The sequence below is a fragment of the Melopsittacus undulatus genome, chromosome 2, assembly GCF_012275295.1.
Source record: "Melopsittacus undulatus isolate bMelUnd1 chromosome 2, bMelUnd1.mat.Z, whole genome shotgun sequence".
NCBI lineage: Eukaryota > Metazoa > Chordata > Aves > Psittaciformes > Psittaculidae > Melopsittacus > Melopsittacus undulatus.
In genome coordinates this window covers 65,148,075-65,168,024 of record NC_047528.1, presented here as the reverse complement: position 1 = coordinate 65,168,024, position 19,950 = coordinate 65,148,075, and the positions used below count along the sequence as shown (strand labels likewise).

At 40.8% G+C, this 19,950-nt stretch overlaps 1 protein-coding gene across 1 annotated transcript in view; it reads right to left on the bottom strand.

The window, feature by feature from the left end:
* AFF3 (ALF transcription elongation factor 3) overlaps positions 1-19,950 on the bottom strand; it is a 321,016-nt gene that overhangs the window by 103,734 nt on the left and 197,332 nt on the right. The window contains exon 7 of the mRNA XM_034074643.1: positions 18,069-18,120. Coding sequence (XP_033930534.1) covers positions 18,069-18,120 — 52 coding nt within the window. The remainder of the gene's footprint in view (positions 1-18,068; positions 18,121-19,950) is intronic.

Genomic DNA, 19,950 nt, shown 5'->3' with positions numbered 1-19,950 from the left:
AGTTTTTCTTGAAAGACACTTTTTGGACAAAATCATGAAGTTAGCTCTCAAACAGTAAACAACACTGTATCTCCTTTCTAATGTCTCTTTTTAAATATACACCAGGGAACAACTCTCATAACTCACTCGACACACACTGTCTTATGAGTTATAGGTCAGCCTTCTACACATAGAGTATGTGTTGCACTTCTACACACCATTATGAATTTTCTACCCCTCATCATTCATATTGTGTCAGAATATCTATTACAAACCCCTATTTGCAAGAAGGGCTTCTATTTTTGCCTTTCATTTTATCACTGCTCTTAAATTTCCTCCTGGACACAAGCTTGGCATGTCGGCAGTACCATGCTGGCAGTTTCTGAGAAAAAGTCATATTCAAAAATCATCTGTCAGAGCTGTAATGTCGCTTGCAAAGAAATATCCTTTTTTAACGAATAGGAGTAGTGTATAAAAATGAATTAGACACAATTGTATTCTGATTGCCAAATTCTACCACCCAGCTTCAAACTAGCACAACCACCTTGTAAAAAATAATCATTTGGAAGTTTAAATGATGTCTGATAATGCTCTCTGCCATCCTAAATCTTTGGAAACGTTGAATCATCCTGACAAAAATGTCGACAATCATTTATCACAAAAGCTTGAGTGTGGCTCTAAACAGAATCTTGTGTGAGGGATTTAGAGCTAAGTGGAATTTTCTAACAGCTCGGCCATCAAGAACAGTGTGAGGACTGGGCCAAAATGCTCGTGAGCTGCTAGATGTTGAGATTTGTTTTTCCCTAAGTAACTACAAATGTTTAATTTCTATGTAAAATGATTAAGTTCAACATTTATGAAATGCTTTCATTTTCTTCTTTCAAAAACATTATTTTGAAATATGTTTTCATCTAGTGCTGTAGCAAGGCTTCCCAGGCACTTTCTGGGGTGACCTATCCTAAGTGAAACAATTAGCCTCAAATGTATCTTTTACATTTCACTGAGAAAATGGACACCACATTTTTTTGTATGGTTTTAGTTGATCCACATGATTTTTCATTCTGTCAAAAATGATAATAATAAAAATAAATAAATCAATTTCCCATGCTGATTCAGAAGTTAATTCAACTTCATTTTGTGAAGTACTGAAAATTGCCTTGGTTTGAGTTTCATGTGCATCCACAAAACATACTGTCTTATTTCATTTTCCCACCCATTGGTTGTTAATTGAAGCTTTCTATGATTTTTTTTCCTGTCATCAGCTGTCAGACTGCCATCCAAAAATTCCATACCATAGTGGTGTTGTGATCAAGTGTTGGTATGAACCAAGCATGCAGGAAATGGATTCTCAGATTTTTACACAACTGAAATTTAAGGAGTTGCCTCTTTGTTTTTTTCTTTTCTTTTCTTTTCTTTTTTCTTTTCTTTTCTTTTCTTTTCTTTTCTTTTCTTTTCTTTTCTTTTCTTTTCTTTTCTTTTCTTTTCTTTTCTTTTCTTTTCTTTTCTTTTCTTTTCTTTTCTTTTCAACCCAAAATAAGACTGGAATTAAGACCACCACTTGCTCAAATCTGAGATTTATAGAACTGTTTGGTTGGTTTGTATGTTTGGAATTTACAATTATCTGATACTGAGTTCCCAGGAACTGAATTCTACATAGTCTCCTAAGGATCTACCTATGGCCTCCTCCTTTGAAAAAATGGCATCATTTAATTTGTTATTACTTGATGTCAGATCAAATCTAATCAAAACAGTCCTTATTCATTATGTCAGACATACTTTCAGGTATGTAAATCAAATATGCAGGACTTAATATTGACAAAGAGGTGGTTAATTATCTGATATTTAAGTAAGTATAAGCCCTACAGATAATAACATGTTAATTTAGTACAACTGCAAATAATTTGCAAGCAAATATTGTGCCTATATTATGCAATATGCATTAAAAAGATGTATCCAAGGGATGACAGGTGACTTCTAAAGAATAAAATTTAGTAGTAACAATGTTAATGGTCGGAAGTGGATCTCCTAAACTAAATGTATTGGGTTAGCTTCATTGTCAGTGTCACTCTAGTAAAATCAGTTTCATCAGCAATCAATTTAGTCCACTATATTACCATCATGGCAAATGATTTTTTACTGATAAAAGAAAATACTTCAGATCTACATGGTTTACCAGGCACTTAAATATTTTTAGTGCACTGAAGACAGCAGAGAAGGCTGATGAAAATACTGAATAAAATAGACTAAATATAGGAGAGTGACAACAAAGACCTTTAAAATATGTAAATAACTTTCCAGACGTTCTATAAACCTTTGGACAGCAGTCTTTATTAGTCTAAAGAAATCATGCTGTATTTTTCAGTGTACTACTACCCTTACACTAATAGCAGAAAAGGTTTTACCATTCCAAAGATGCAGCAAACAGTCCTCACTGAATATTTGCATAAATGTCTCATGCTTGAAGTTTATATGCGATTTAAAGCACTGCCAGGGAAGAATGAGGAGTGAACAAAAGGTCTGCCAGAATCTTCTTGTTGATACTTTCTCTGACTGTTCCTTCTAGCTGAACACCAAAGCACAAGGATCCATTCTCCTTATTACCAGGATCATTAACTAGTATGAAAAAGGACACATCCTATCAAGACAGGTACCAATTTACTACTTGGCTGTATTCTGTCATGCTATTTTCTACTGAGAGAGCTCTGTGTAGGTCCATTTCCCAACACCCTAAGAGTTCAAAAGTAAACAAAACCACAGTGATCCTTATTTAGTTGGTAAGAGGAAACCAAGGCAAAAACATTGACATTTTTTTCCTGAAGCCACTCTGTTCAATCAGATCCAGAAACAGGGAAGGAAACTCCCAGGTGCTGACTGGGAACAGATCAAGATTGCCTTAGACGTACTAATGACCCAACATCTTATGCTCTTCAGCCACTACTTTGCCTTTGAAGCCTGTGCTAAGAGGAAATTTGAAGAAAGAAGGCCAAAAAACGAGGTGCTGAAATGGTATCTTTCTATATACAACATCTCTTCTACCAGAGCACAGCAGAGCTACTGGAGCAGAATATGTCAACATTTAAGAGTCTGTAATTCTCTGGCAAACAGACATTCCTGCCTGGAATGGGGCAAGCGCGTTTTACGTAAAGAACACATTTATTCGTCTGTAAAATGTTACAAATAAAAAATGAAATTGGACTGGACAATTTGAATTTCTTCTAGAAGAGCCCACAACATTTGACCTATTTTGGTATTTTAAATCAAAATTTGATTATTTTAAGCTACATGTGAGAGATCATTCATTCCTAACAAGGATTTGTTATAGTGCTTGTTTAGAGTAGGATTAAATAAACTTTTGTCACACTGGGGCTGTTAACTCTTGATGTTCTTTACTGCTATGCTCATGTTATTAATTCCTAACAGTTTTTGCTTTGGGCTGTAACTGCTCCTTCCATTTGTTCTCATGAGATCTGAAATTGCACTCAAAAGTACCCTTTAAATACTTGGGGTTTGGTGGAGTTTTTCCACCATCTTTGTAAAAGTCATGACAACTCTGCTAACTATTATCTTGAGAGATTAAAAAACACATTTCAGCAGATGTATGAAGATAGATGCTTTCTGCACCCTGTTTGGGACCACCAGGGCTGGGTGTGGAATGCCAACCACAGCTGGGATGATGGTGCCTGACCTCTTGTCTGCCAGGGGGGGATCTGCTGCTGGCACACTGCTCTGTGTGGGGATCAGGTCTGCCCCCATTTCAGCACCAGTATGGCTCTGTGACAGGGCAGCCACAATGAGTCAAAGCCGAGGGGTGTCCTTCATCACAGTGGAAAGGGGTGAGTGAAAATTGGCTTGGAGGGATGCACGTGCCCTTTGGGCTGCTCTGAGGTCTGATGGCTTGGGGATGAGAGTGAACCTTGTCAATGGCTGGCAACAGTTGCCCTGCATGGGTCTTGGGGGTACTTCAGCTTCTGAAGCCGCTGAAATACCAAGTATAGAGATTTTTCCTTGTGACTCTAACTCTGAGGCTTGATGAAGGGTTAAACAAAGATGTGCCCTTCTCCAGACACTTGCAGCTTGGGGTCCATCCCCAAGGAATGCTGGGGCAGTGCTCGGGGCTGGGGCAAAGAACACAGTTACAGATGGTCCAAAAGGCAACTGGCAACCACACCGGGGGCTTGAAAAGGTTGCAGACCTGGATGAAAGCACCCTGAAATAAGTGACTATCTATTTAACCAGAAATGTAGATATTTAGGACTGAAACCCAGACAGTAGCCCTGTTTCGGGGGTTAAGGGACAACATGAGCCTCTTGGGAGTGGGGCTCTCCTGAAGCTTTGCTCTGACACTACTCCTGAGGTGTTGAATGCTCTCTGAAACCCAACAGCATGAAGAAGTAGGCGAGCAGGCCCTGGCATACCCCACAGGGCATCAACCCTGCATGCTGGCAGTGTGACAGCAGCCACACTACTGCCAAGCTGCTCTCCATCCTCTGAGGACTGTGCCTCATCTGCTGTGTGAAGATTGAAACCCAGGAAGGAATAAGAGGAAAGTACCAGTGAGAGTGCGCTTTATGCTTTTAATTATTAGCATCTTTGGTGCTCTTCAAAGACAGTGACGCTGCCGTATTGCATTAGCTCCCTGTATAGGTAATGAATGGGAGCTGCATACTGTGAGCATTAGAGCATCAAGCTCAGAGAGATTTTGGGGAGAAAAAAAGGCATTATACACACCAAAGAATAAATATATTCATCCTGGGACATTCAAATATGTCTCTTCTTCAGAATGCTGATTAATGTTGCATCAAATCACAATAAAAATAGCCCTTAAGGCTCATTTTCTTGTTTGTAAAAGGGTAATAATGATTAGCTTTACCAACATTCCTAGCAGGCTTTGAAGGGGGTTGTGTGCTCAAAAGAAATACTAATGACCTGAGGAGGTCATTAGTTTGGGGATATTCCGCTGGATTGGCACCAAATATCTCTTATGACACTTTCTGCCTGACAAATCACATAGCAAAGAGTGGACTTTCATCTGTGCGAGCTTCAGGCATATTTGAAATTACTTGAATGAATATAATTGCAAGGTAATTTTATCCCACTGTTTCATAGCAGTTTCCATGCTCTGCCAAAGACAGGGAGCCAAAGACAAGGACAGGACATTGCTGAGAGAGTTGTATTTTGTCAGGACTTCTTCACTCTTTTGCACAAGAGGACTCACATCATCTCAGCAAACTCCCCATCACACAGGACCACCACCAGAAGCTCCACCACCAGGCAGTGAACCCCTAATTTACACCGCTGGCACTTGGTCTCAGCACCTGATGAGGTGCTAACTATAGCAGGTCTGTGTGGCATGACTATAGTCCTAGAGGTAATTTCCTACACCTTATTACCACATAATAACGGCCTCTTAACAACCAGGCTAATCAAGAATTAATGAGGCACTAAACCATTTTAAGGAACAATGAAGGATTTAAAAATTTCTTTGATGTGTTTTATTTAAAAAGCAATTCATTTAACAGTTACTGCCCTTACTTTGGAGTCATATAAAACATCTTGGTACTTATCAAATATATCAGCTGAAAGGTTTTATTCATTTATCAGTTATTTACTTATGTGGGGCTGCACAGAACTGAAGAACTGAAGGAAACACACAGGGAGCAGAACCAGACTTGGGGCCCCATTTACCTTCCTCATGTCTGCCCACCCATCCACTCAGGAGCTCCCCTGCTTTCACATGAGAATCCTGTTTGTCTGAAGGCGAAGTGCAGCTCCAAAACCAGAACAGCATCATCCTGAATTAACATGACTGCCAAAAGTGGATTTTGCATTATCTCTGGAAAGCTAGAACTGTCTTTTTGATTTCCAGGAAGGGACAGAAAATGCACTTCAATGGGGGAGCTATCCTTGATGGAAGTGTTGGAGAAACTCAGAGTGAAATAAAAGGAAGGATAATTTATGCTAGGAAAGGATATCATATCAGTGACTCAACAGTGAATTAAAGTGAAAATATGTGCCTTTACCACCAGCCTGGAAGGGATAATCAAAACAAAAACATGTTCAAATTTGACTTATTTTTTAAAACTTCCTTCTCTGGTGAACGGGCGGAGGATATATCCTGCTTTGCTGAGGAAATCCTCAAACAGATCATTCTGTGACAGATAACTGTTATGATTATTAATTCCACTGCTGACATTGAAATTAAACTGATTCCCAACATAATGGATGAGTAAATAGCACATCAGAAATTCTCAAATGCTTCCACATTTCCTATGCAATCAAAAAAAAAGATCTCCCTCATTAAATAATACACTGACAGAAAAGGCAATTTGATTAAATAAACCTATCTGCCAATCATGCTGAAAGTTATAAAAGGAAAGCGTTTTGCAGTTAAGCAAAACTTTTCTCCATATTAACCTCTCTCTTTCTCATTCTTAAAAGAGAAGTAATGGAAAACTACGTGCTCCAAAGGAATTGGGGCAATAACTGAGCACCTGACAAAGCCCAGTGATTTATCGTGAATCAAAGATGACACGATGGAGGAACCAAGGGACAAGGGAGAAAGCAGCGGGTGACAAGACTTATCCAGTAATCCAGGAACCTGAGCTGCTATGGGTTTATCTGTGTATTCCTTGTTACTTGTATCTCTTTATTTCATTTCTGTTTTTTCTCAGGAGACATGGGGACATATTTTGTGGGGCTAAAGTGGAGAAGGGAAGGGCTGGCTGATGTGAAAAGTAAGAAGAAATGAGGCTACAGGTGGTGAATCTGACAAAACTAGGGGTGGCAAAGCAAGAGCAGCAGAAAGGGTGCAGCAAGAAAAAGGAAGGGAAGAAAAGAAGAAGGGGTAGTGGATGGGATAGGATGGATATCAGATAATGAGACAAGATGAGGAAGGAGAAATCAGAAATCACCCTGTGCAAGGATACCTCGAGAGTGGGCAGGGATGTAGGTCTGCAAAGGTGTTCCCCAGGGTTTGTGCTACCAGGCTCCCCTATGCCCCAACCACAGAGCCCCCACTACCAAAGCAGCAAACACATGTTCTCCTGTAGCAGCAAATGAGGCCACATATTAGCCGGCTCCATTCCAACAACAGTGGGGTTAATTTTTCATGCTATTTAATGAAAACTCTGTGCTGGGGAGAGGGAAAGAGCTGTGTAACAGTGTGATGGGTGGAAAGTCTCTGAACGTCACTGTGTCTGGTGGCCAAAGATGGGAGTGGGGCCTGGAGGCTCCCTCTCCTTGGCTTTGGGAGGTAGCAGCTTCTTAGGACATCAAATACTTAATTAACTGAGTTACAGAATTGCAGTATAAGATTCATGAAGTTGCTTCTCTGTTGGAAACCAAGAGTGTCAGCCTGGACCACTCTGTTCTTGGTGAGTCTTTAAAGCTAATGCAGCTCATATGGAAGATGTTCTTTGAAAAGCAGTAGAGGTTTATTTTGGTAAAACTCTGAGTGGGTGACAAGTTCATGCAAAGAAATAAGATGAGATTTTAATTTTTCTTAAGTAGAAAAACATAAGTGGCTTGAGCAAAAGGTATTTGCTTTCCAGCTACGCACCGAGGCTTTTATGTTCTTCGGGGCACAGAAAGAGTTGTTCTATTCATAGTCTGCATAGTCTGCAATGTCACTGAGACAAATGGGATCATGGCTACTTGGCCACTTCTACTAGAGAAAACTAAATCAAAATAATTTTAAAAGGAGGGCCTTGCTTTTTGTAATCTTTCCGTAATGCCTGGAGATGATGGTTATTAAGTCATCCACCTATTGTTGTCTTAAGGAAATACATTCAAGATGCGAATATTATCAATATTTTAGCTCTTTCTACCAAAATAACCTTCACCATCCAGCTTTGTGCACATCTCTCATTGTTTACGTATTATGTATGTCTTTGTTTAGTTTTATGTATTACATGCAACAATGAAACTCCTAAAATACTGTCTGGATGACAAGTCTTCTGTTAGTGTATCCTAACCTTCCTCTTTCTCTCTTTATTCCAGGATTCAGAGGTGGAAATTTGTTTCCTGACTTCTGGCTACTCATCATCAATCACAGGAGGCTGCTGTGGGTGCTGCAGGGCTTGCTGAAGAGTGGTATCAGTCAACAATTCTTACATAGCAATGAAACCTATGGAAAGGCTCAGGGAGAAGTTTCTTTCTCTTGAATACAAATCTCACAGAGGAAGAAAGGACACCCCTCCTGAGAGACCTTCTGTCTCCTGGCCTCAGTGCTGGATTGCTCACTCACCAGCACTGCATCAGGATTACTGTGCTGTGGGATGCGATAGCATGTGAGTGGCAGCTGTGAGGGATGGGGAGAAGAAGCAGACTTCTGCCCTGACAAACACAGGATCCTGCTTTTTTTCTACCTTGACCTTTGCACATGCAGTCACTCTGTATCAGGCCAATTTTTCGACATATGTAAGTCACCTGCTCTACTGAGACTGCCCACAGTAAAGAATGCAGCTCATGGGGAAACGTTTGTAAGTGTACTGGAGATGGGTAGCACAGCATGAACACGACTCTAGATATGGGAACTCTTGGTCTTTCAAACAATGATGCTGAAAGAAGTCCTGCTGGAAAGCATCATGCTTGTCTATAATCATTTGCAAGATCAAAACCTGACCCTGTGGCAGAGGAAGAGCCCTGTTTTTTTTTAACAATCTGTGGCAAAAAGCTTCATCCGTTCTTCCACGGAAGTCTACAGAATCTGCTTACAGTGATTGCAAATATTAAAGTTTGTGTTTCATATTACGTTTACTCTATAAGCTATGGAAAAAACGTGGATTTTACATGAGAAGCCTCAAGAATTTTTTCTTAAGTCCAACAGTTAAAACCAGTAAAGACCAGAGTGACGACAATTTTTTTCTGAGGTTATGTTCTGTGCTGTTCTGGGGTTCCCAACCCCAGACCTTTTCCTCCCTCTTTGATGTACTAGGCCTCCATCTGAACTACATCAAGGTAGGTTGCATGTCTGGGTGGCCTGCCTCATCTCTCTAGGGGACTTCAGGATAGACAGTCCCCTCCAAGCCCTCCCCCCCACTTCAGCCATTATAAATGGTACAAAAATTGGTCATCAGACAAAGTACAAAAGGGTAGTTTGCTCATCCTTTGTATCATGATTTTAAATACTTTAAAGAGATTTTTTGTGCTCATTTGTCTGCTTTGCTTTGGTAGTAGGAAAGCTGATGGTAAAGGTACAGGATTTTCACCCATAATTGCACTAAATTCTGATACAGTTAAAGGCATAGTAAGTCCACATGTTTATCAAGTAACAGATCAGTTCTGTTTTAATTTAGTATACTGGATGTAGTGCATCTCCTGGAGTGTATCCCTGAAGAAATATGTTGAGAGATTCATTTTCTTTACCTACAATTGCTTACAGTTTGTGCCATGAAAGAGGGAATCAGCACAAATGAATCCTGACAAAATATCTTACAGAACTAATAAAAATCAGCATGCAGAAATGCCAGCTGTAATTGCACTATTTTGCCATAAAAGGTCTGTGGGCCAATCAAACCGTGGTTTTCTGTTGTTTTTTTTTCTCAGAAAAACCTAGCTTTTATCTTTCTAAGTCAGTGGTATAGTTGCCTTGATTTTGGAATGATCTGTAAGTATAACTCTTTTGAATCTCAGGAACAATATACCTCATCCAAACCTTTGTCCTGATTCATCTCCAGCTTTGATAGCTCTGGTGTGTCACCCTGCTTGCCTGTCAAATTTATCATCAATTCTAAATTGCCAATGAACATATTCCATATCTCTTTTGGGAGATGAAGCTTGTCTGCATGCTAAACAAAGAACAGAAGGCACAAAGCCGAGATACACACCAAGATATAATACTCTCCCTCTTAAAATACGGCAGGTGAAATGATAATGTGGAAATATTCTTACCCTGAGGAAGGCAGACTCCAGTTGCAGCTTAGCAAATCAAACACCAGAAAACTTGCTTGCAATAACATCCTAACAAATCCAAAGAGCTATTTTTTCCTCTCAGTTAAAAAATATCCACACTCTGACATTTAATCCAACTCCAGAGGTTAAGGCAGAAGAACTTCAATAATTTGTTTAGTTATGTATGAAAAGTAAATTGTCATGAAGCTGCCAGCTTCCTACTATAAAGGCTTTAAAAAACATAGCTATTCATGGCTGAACAGTAGGACTTTTCCACAAGGGAAAATTCATCATCATTTCAGGTTTCAGTATCTTTTCGTATTTTGCATGGCAAATAAAAAGTTGTCCTCCAAGCTTTAAAAATCTCTTTTTTTGTTTGAGGTCACTCTGTGGGAGAAGCAGGCATTTCTATAGAGTCCCTTAATGTGGTCTTCATAGTTGTAAAATAAGTAAAAAGCAAAATGAGGCAGCTTCCAATTCAAAACCTCACTTTCTTGTAATTAAAAAAAATATATATCTGTGTACCAACAAAGTAGAAAACTAAGGCACTTCAAACTCCAAAATCTTTCCATTCCTGGACGAGCTTTAGTGTTCAAATGTTAATAGGATGCCTGCATTAAAAAAAAAAAAAACACCAACAAAAAACCCCCAAAGAAACCCCAAAAACATAAAAAATCTTGGCCTGAGTTCAGGCTCAAGAGTCTGTGAAACAGACTTTTTCCACACTATGACCTCAGTCTTAGGATTTCTCTTTTGCAAAATGTTAGTTATTTTTCTTGGCAGGTATCCAGAACCCTGTATCTCTCTTTTCTCCCCCTCTCGCCCTCCTCCTCTCCCACCCACCCCAGGCACGCACACACCTCTTGGCTTTCCATCACCGATGGATTCAGCCCCAGGGTGAGGTAACCACCCGTCTTTTGGCTGATGGGACATGCTGATGGTGTGGGAAAAAAAATCAGCTTGTGAGAGCCTGGAATTATCAAACTCTGCCGATTGCCTTTATCTTCTTTTGGACCCATTTTATTTGTTTCCCTGCTTAAAATCCCTTGGCGAAGCCAGCAGCCCTCCTCACCCAGGAGTGGTGGTGCCCCTGCCAAGCATCAACCCCAGTGGGTTTCAAGTTGCAGCAGCTTTCACCCAGGGTAGAGGATTTCCAAAACATGTTACCCCGGCAACCAGGAATTCAGCCCAGCAAAAACACCACCACGCACATTGCGACTCCAACGTGCGAGACGCAGCCCTTCCATTTATCATTTTCTTCAGAGAAAAAGCACAGGTCAATGGTGCTTGCCTTCCCGGTGGCATTTCCGATGAAATACACTTCTTTCCAGGTATTCACATCTCCTGATTTTCCTGGCACCCTCTCTTTAACCACTGTATTCAGAGCTAACATATAATACATTCAAAATTCCCAATTAGTCCCTTACAAACGACAAAGTCCAAGGAAAACAGTGCCTGAGAGAAAAATAATATGCTTTTGGTGCAATACAGGAAAACATTTCCTCAAGCATGACGATATTTTAGCCAGTTAAATCAGTCAGCTTTATTCTAAGTGATGTTAGATGAACACCAGTGTTACAGAAGCATTTCTGACTTGGTACAAAATTAGAAATAATGCCCAACATTATAGTGAGTTTTCCAACCAGGCAAATGTAGCTGTTTTGAAGTGAGGGTTTCTCTTGCATGAAACCACTTTCTCCTTCAGCTTTGAGCCAAGGGTGGCATCAAAATAAGGGCAGCTTCCCAGGGCTAATTATTTTTGTCTCCAGTGTGCAGAGTACAGGTATATACTAAAGGTGAAGGTGTTAAACAAGAGGGCCTGGATCAAGGGGACTTTATATATAAAACTGCACTGAGCCCTGCAGCGATAAGGGTGGTTATCTCAAGCTATTGGCTGTATCTGGTAGAAGAGAGGGCTAGCATTTAAAAATAGGACAGCAAAGGCCCTATCTCCCTATGAAAGTCAATCACAAAACTTCCCCAGACCTCACTGGTGCTTTTATTTAGCATTCATCTTCCCCTGTTCCTGTTGACATCTCAGATAAAGGCTGACTCGTACTCAACAGAAGCTAAATTTTGTACCAGGAAAACCACGGATGCAATTAAGGTCAGGTTGGGCTTCCATGTGTTTTCTTTCTAAACCAAAAAATAAGCCCATCTCATCTGCTTTCCTGGACATCATGTTTTTAGAATCTTTTTATATGACTTTATATGCTATTTATTTTTTTTACTTGTACCGTGTTCGACTGCCATGTATCTATAATTTTACATGGCAAAAATCCCACCTCCATTAATAATATAAATTCATTCTTCCTTCTCAGCTTTGCTGCAACTCCAAGGTAGAATCAGACAAGACCTGTGTGAGCAAATGTCTTCCAAGAAAATGACTTTATATCATCTGAAGAGAATAGATTAGTTAGTATCAACTTACAATAGCTTTTTGTGAACTCTCAGCAACGTTGTACACTGCACATCAAAAAAATCTATGCACAGAAAAGGTTAGGAATTGGCAGGCAAGACTCACATCAGCATTGTGACAATACTGCAGTGTCTCTGATGTATCCCACAGGTGAAATCACTTTGGTTTTGGAGTGGGAAGTTATAGTGGAATTGTATTTTTTAAAGGTCTATATATTTAATCCATAGAGAAACTCTCCATACAGGGACTGGGGGTAATTACGGAGGGGAGAGAGCAGTAAAAAGAACTTTTTCATGGGAACTTGAGAGCTGAAGAGTGTGTTTTAGAATTTTAGCTGTTCCTGCTGGCCTGGCTGAGCAGAGTGACAGTCTGGCAGTATTAGGGGTTAGCTCTGCAAGCTGAGGCTCAAGTAAACAGGTGGAATAGTGCAATGAAGCCAGCCTTCTTCTGCTGCCAGCAACTTGGTTCATAGATAAACACCAGACTTTCAGTTCTACAGTTTTCAAGACCTCCATCGCTCTGCAAAACACTGCCTTCATTCATCATAATAAGGTGTTTGGTTTTTTTTATTTCTCTTTTTTTTTTTTAGCATGGACTGCAAGATTTCTCTCTGAAACATCACAGACATACATTAGAAGCAGTTGACGCATTGGTGTTTTCAGAAACAATATATCTCAAAAATTAACCTGAAGGACCTAATTTCATATTGTCTACCATCCCCTGGAAGTTGTGTTTCTTGACAGAAGAGGGTCATCTGTGATGACCAGGTTGATACGTTCATGATGGTGCTCAGTAGAGCCCATGGAGTTACTAAATCATTTGTCACCAATCACTGGTCAATGTGTCTGCTGCAGATGTTCTTGTCATCTAGAATGCCCATAACTGAAGATATGGAAGACTTGGAAGTTGCCCTTGTATCTTAGTCTGAAAGGCAACAGTGAATTACACCCCATAAAACTTTGGGCAGAATTTTTTTAAAACCAATATCCACAGCTGCATGGATTTAATCCTTTCCATTGTCCTCCAGACCCATCTGTTAGGTATTTTCTGATTCAATTCACTTAACCCATCATGATCTTTTTGGCAAACAAACAGAAGGATATAAAAGATGTACTACCGGAGGTTTTTTCTTCTTCTGCAGCTTGCATGCTTTGCCCCGTCTGTGTTTGCCATCCCTCCCTCTAGTTCAGCAAGACAAAACCCAAATCCTTCTAATTTAAATTGGGTGACCCCTCTCCCAAGACTGAAACTCTGGGGGGAGGATGGGGTAGAAGCTGCCCATGCTCACCAGGTCTACTGGTGCTTGGGAGAAGCAGCAGCTCCTGCTCTCCCCTTCTCTCTACAGCTGGCACTCCTCAGGATATTTACCACTTTCTACAGAAGTATGTCTTTAAAGACTTAAACTACCACTCATTTCCTTTACTGTTCTGGGCAAATAATCCCCGGCCATTTTTGCAGAACATTATATTTTTCAACACTTTATACAAATATTAATGAGGTAGTCTTCATGGTGGTCTAATTATTATTTTAGATGGGGAAAAGCCAAGGCTAACTTTAAATAAGTTGCACAAGGCTTTTCAGTGAAGTAAGGTGGGATTAAGGCTCCTCTTCCAACTCTGATGCTCAATCAGGTTGCAGTTGCTGCCTCAGAGACTTAAGGTCAAGACCATATGTCAGCCAGATGTGAAAGGCCAAGCTCCCTGGGGGCTAAGAGCTGGATGGTGAGTTGTCAGCATGCGCTTGAGCTGTATCCTGTATTTGAGACTGGTTCTCTCTGTTCTATGGAGGCACCTTATAACCCCACTGCCTCAGTTTTCCCATCTGTGGAAGGGGAAACCAGCAGGAGTTTCTGGCTATTGAGTAACTATCTGTGAGTCACTGGAGATACAAGGGGCAAGACAGAAGTGAGAAAGAGAAAGTGAGGAACCAGCTGGCAACACTCATGCCAATACAGGCAAGAACAACAGTGATGTTGCTCTGAGTACCTATTTTCTATTTCCTTCCTCAAGGAGAATCAGGGTGATGAGAACAACGAGCAGCTGCTGGATGGGCAAGAGACTGTAACAGTAATGTCTGCAAATGGGCAGCTTGGAAGATGCTGAATTTAGTGTTGTTAATGAAGATCCCCCTGAGCAAACTGTTCTCCAAGTGATGCTGGGGACCAGTGCAGGGAAGAAAATGAGCCAACATCTATTTCTGCCTGGCAAAAACAAACAAGCAAACACATAAACTGAGATCGCTGCAGTTCTCAGAGAGTGTTAGCAGAGGACAAAACTTGCATAACTGCCATAAATTATAAAAGCCTCCCTCAACCTTGGTTAATTCTCTTGTAAAAAGGGAGGGAAAAATCTGGAGCAGCTCAGCATGGGAGCAATTGTGGGAGGGACAATAAAGAGACAGCACCAAGATGCCTAGTTGCCAGCCCTGATATCATTAAGTAAGTGCACTAGAAATGTCGGGGTAAATGCATAGCAGTGAATCACAGTCAGGCATGATTAACCTTGGGTAGTCTGAACTGGAAATCAACTGCGGAAGACTCCAGACATCTTAACACCTTTGTATTGTTTGCACCTTTTATTGCAATTCTTCAGTGCCAGCTCAGATGATGATTGTGCATGCTGAGACAGTGAAGGCCATAGGAATATCTTGCAAAAGGACTCTGCTCAGACTTCTTCCCCACTTCTGCATCATTCTCCTTCTCCTACATCCATCTCAGTTATCTCTAGCATTGTAATAACTGCCCTTATTTATCTGCCTCATTAGGATGTTACATCAATTAATGTTTATCATCTAAAACATACCAGTTTCTTAATGCTTAATATTATTATCAGTGGAGAGCTATGTCATACTGAGTGTATCCAGGCAGTTAATGCATACAGGAAAAAAACCCTATGCATAATGCAATTCAGAATGATGCATTTACTGTACCCAAACGCCTCTGAATAGACCACCACACTCCACTCTAGGTTTTTATACTCTCAGAGGTTACTGGTAGCACCTTTGGCCCCCAAGGCTCCAGGTCACAGGGTTCTGTCTGGTTCTGAGGATACTGAGCCCAGTGGACAAGGCAGGAGGAATGTCTTGAGGGGAGACTTCATGTAAATGCTTAGTCCACAAATGCCTCACTGCCTGCTTCAGGAAGGTAATCAACCTGTCCTTTGAAGCTGCATAAATAATGTTTGCATGGAGGTAGTAAATCTGCACCAGGGATTAATTAACTGCCATTGAGTCATATACGCTTGGCTTGGGTGTGTGGCTTGTAACATGCCTGAGGAAAATAAAAAAGACATTTGCAAGAAAGAAACACCAGTTTGCTCCTCCCTGTCTTTTCCGTTATCTTTATCTAGGCAAACATGGCTCGCTTTGTGGACTTTTTGCTGCTGTTTGTTCCATTTTCACAAGGAAACACTGATTCACAATGAAACCAATCCACGGTTTCTTCTGGTCAGGCCCAAACATGCCACCTCTCCTCCAACAATGTCCCTACTTTTTAGCACCCCTGCCAGGGGATGCCAACCAGACTCATTCAACACTCTCAGGGGAGCAGCATCAAGAAAGAGGGTGCAGTCTTTTTATCTATGGGGTCCCCTGGCATTGTTTGTGCCCCTCACATACTTGCCCCTTTCACAACCCCACTGGCTCCCAGCTGCTACATCCCCAAAAGAACTGAAACAGTCTGTTTTCACGACTGCCTGAGAACCGGGAATAAAAGACTGTTCTTGAAGAAGGTGGAAAAGACAAGAAACACAGGGAAAGACAACAGAAGGTATCAGAAAGAGAAGTGGGATATCAGTGGGATAACACACCAACACAAGGTAGTTTACTTCACTGTAACACTCAGGTAGCCAGCCCTCTATTCAACAACATATGTTTTAGTTTACTAGTAGCTTTTGCTCCTATTAGTCTCCCTTCTTTCTCATTTGCTCATCTCTGGCTTTCTCTTCCACCGTTCTCAGTTTTTTATCTCTTTCTGAAGATATGGCATTTGCAGTTCCTTTTCCTCCTTCTTAGATGGATCCCTCTCATTTTCTTCCTCCTTTTGGCACAGCACTTGCTGGTTCCCTTTCTTTCCTCTTCTCCTTTCTCTCCTCCCTCCCTTTCCACACAGTTTTTCTAACTAGAGGGGCTTCTGCTTCTTGAACGCAGTGGTAACCAGTCCTGTCTAAAATTTGCTCTGGGAACCAGTATCTACTCTATAGTAACATATAGTAACGATTTAAAGATAAACTTTATGAATATACTGTATCTACTAGACATCACAGTTTCAGAAGGTTGTACTAAGGCCTCTTGTTAGGCAAAGAACTTTTCACACCTAACCAGATTCTGAAGTCTGCTGTATCTAATACGGCATGCGACATGACACATTCTATACTCTCAAACCAAAACCATAAACATATAGGGGTGTATCCAAAGGAGGAGAAGAAAGGAAAGAACTTCCCTCATCCATAAGATACTATTTAACTAGAAAAAAAAACACTTTGGAGGATAGCTTACGTTTTACATATTGCTAAATATCGGCAAATATAAATGTGTTCATTTCTCCCAAATACCTCCAGATGGCATTAAAACCCTTCTTCTTTTTGTCTTTATTGCAATATTATTTTTAAAAATTATAATTATTGGAATCATTCTATTAACCATTCCCAGTAATCATACTATCAGAAGGCATAAGGCTGCTAATGCTTAATCCATCTAATAAGTTTGGCTAAATAAGCTCACATACTGTAATTACATTCCACAACACAATCTGCAGGACAAGCCATTTCTTATACCATGTCAAATCTTTTTCTAGATTCATTTCCAGAAGATTTTTAATGCGTATTTGCAGCAGAAATCAAAACATCCCACAATAAATCACCGTTATTATACCTCCTTCTGTGACTACTTTTGGCCATGTAACAAATGGTGACACCTTGCGAGATTTACATGATATAATGCTCTGAATTTAAATAACAGGAATCAGAAAACATAAATTATAGGCAAGATGCACTCTAAAATTCACATGACTGACTGTTACAGGAATTTCCGTCCCTCAAATAAGATTAAAAAGGTGAATGGTTTTGCAGGAATTCACAATGCTCCCGCCTGGTAGTTATTAAAGGAATTCACTTATCTAGCTCAGTTTGGGAGAATGATCCTTTTTTCTTTTTTTTCAGCTTGCAGCCCATCTGTTTCATAGACTGGTTTATGTTGGCAAAACAATTCAGTCCTTTGTATACTAGAGTTAAAAATGGTAAAAGCTTCTATTGTTGCACTAGAGTGAAGGTGAACACTGATATATTACAAGTGCCTGTTCCTATCTATTTCTCTACTTCTTTTGTTAATTCAAAAACATCAACAAAATCGTGAGAGACCAGAGATAACTGTAATTGGATTTCAAGTAATTCAGAGGTGAAGCTGCAGACTGCAGTCTTTTAAAATTACATCAGTACATCAAAGGCATATGTGACACGATGTTTTTTAGCAAGTGTGACAAACTCCAGCAGCATTAAGGTAATGTTGAAGTCAGGTTGTAAAGGCCAGCCTCACACACCCACAAAAATAATCTCATCTCTATTCAGTGTGACATGGAGCCATTTCACTTGCAAAGATCTCTGACTTACTATCATGCAGTAGTTCTAGGAATAATTGATGCTTAGACATTATCTAAAAAGACATTGTAAGAAAAACATCAGTGAAAGAGCTTTATTTTAATGAAAACAAACAAATTCCATTTTGCCCAACAAATATGTCAAAAACACAGCTGCCTTCTCCAATCTTAAACACAAAAGTGACTTACGATGTATGGGTTGCGCTTTTCTCTGGACTCTTTGGCTCTACATCACTTTTCCCTTTGAAAGAGAAGAAGAAAATGACATCAGAAATGGGTCAATATGGAAACTGCTCAGACGTGACACATCAACGCTTTATTCATTACTAACACTGACCACCCTTGCCACACATGCAGACTGCTGCTGAGGCAATCACAGGGCTGCAGGGGCACTGCTGGAGCATTTGCAAGCAGGGAATCAACCCTGACTTGACTTTTCTTGTCACTGCCACATGTACCCTGGAAATGTCAGGCAAAGAAACTCCACAAGAGCAACTGCTTAGGGGACACAAGCTTTCACCAGGGGCAGCAGACCTTGGAGCAATGCAAAAGATTTCTCTAGGGCCTTACAGCTCTGCTGTTGAGTGTACCCAGCATGCACAATGCTCTAAAACCCTGCTCCTGGAACAGTAATTATTTCATACAAGGCAAAACAGCATCAGCAGGAGCTAGTAAGGCATTGAAAGCCCTCTTTGCCATGTTTTGGCTTAAGCACTCAACCCCCAATAGAAGTCAGGTACCCGGACGAGAAGCGTCAGAGGCCCAAGGGATGCCTCTTCACATTTCCTTATGACTTGCATGGGTCCCAGCATAGCATGTTGGTTTGTGATGATTTCCTTTGTGGGTCCATCTTCCCAACAGAATTTAGTTATGTAGCACAGACACTGGGGGAGCAGGCTGATAGCTGATGGGATGGTACTGCTTCTGCTAATCAAGCCAAGTCCTTCTCCCTCTTTCTCCCTACCCCCCCAAAATGCAAGGCTGTTGTTTGCTGTGATTATTGCTTTTTGAGTAACCAGTGCCCTTCAGTGCAAGGTTTTTGTTTAGTTCTAGCATGGAGGTATAGGGTATGCCACTCCACTTAAATCACCTTGAACTTGAATTCTAGACCTAGTGACTGTGCAGCTGCTGCTCCCCTTGTGTGTCACTGGATGCTAATAGCTGTCTACACATGAGTTTATGCTGCCTGGCAGACAAGGAGGCACAGAGGTTGAGTGTGACTGGTTTACTGATGGATGTGTTTTTCTCCATTACTTTTTAATGAGCTTTGCTAAACCAAAATCCACCTATGCCTTCTGAAAAAAAAATTAGTAGTATTTATTTTAGTCAGCCTGTTTTGGTGTTATCTGATTTTCATTTACTTGAGTTGGATGGGTTTTGGGTCAGCCCCCAACCTATTCCAAGCACATAAGCATTATGTAAAGTCCATTTGCTGCTGATGAAGTCCTCCTCCTCAGTTTCCACACAGCATTGGGGTGCCACCAACAGATGTAAGAGGCACCTCTGGAAAACTTGCTGTTGCCTTCAGAAGAGACAGGGGTTTGCTACCAGTGTCATTCTACTGCTGTACAGAAGCAAGCTGAAGAACTTACTCTAGACAATGACCTTCTGTAAATGGGTGTGTTATAGACGAGGTTCTGGGTACTGCAAACACCTTGGCATGGTGCTTTTAGATCTCACCTTCCCCTCTGGAAGGGCCTCTGGAAAGCACCCAACTTAGGTGCTTAAACATTAGTGAACAGGATGGGGTAAGCTCTGGATAACTTCAAAACCACTGATGCCTCTCTGTGGACCTCTAGGGAAGTTAATCACTTACTCTAGTAGGATAGCCAAAGGCACCTAAGTTTAGGCACAAGTGGGGCATCCACACGGCACAGAATACATAACCTCTAGGTCACTTTGCACTGTTAGCAGAGACCTCAGAAAGAATATCCAGATGAATTTGCTGGTTGGAAAGCTGTTGCTACAGTATGCGTTAGTCAGGCTTAGGGTGCCTGGAGCCCTGGAGCTCATCTGCATTATGGTAATTTGGAACAAGAAACCAACAGTAACAGTTGGCATATATTCAAAG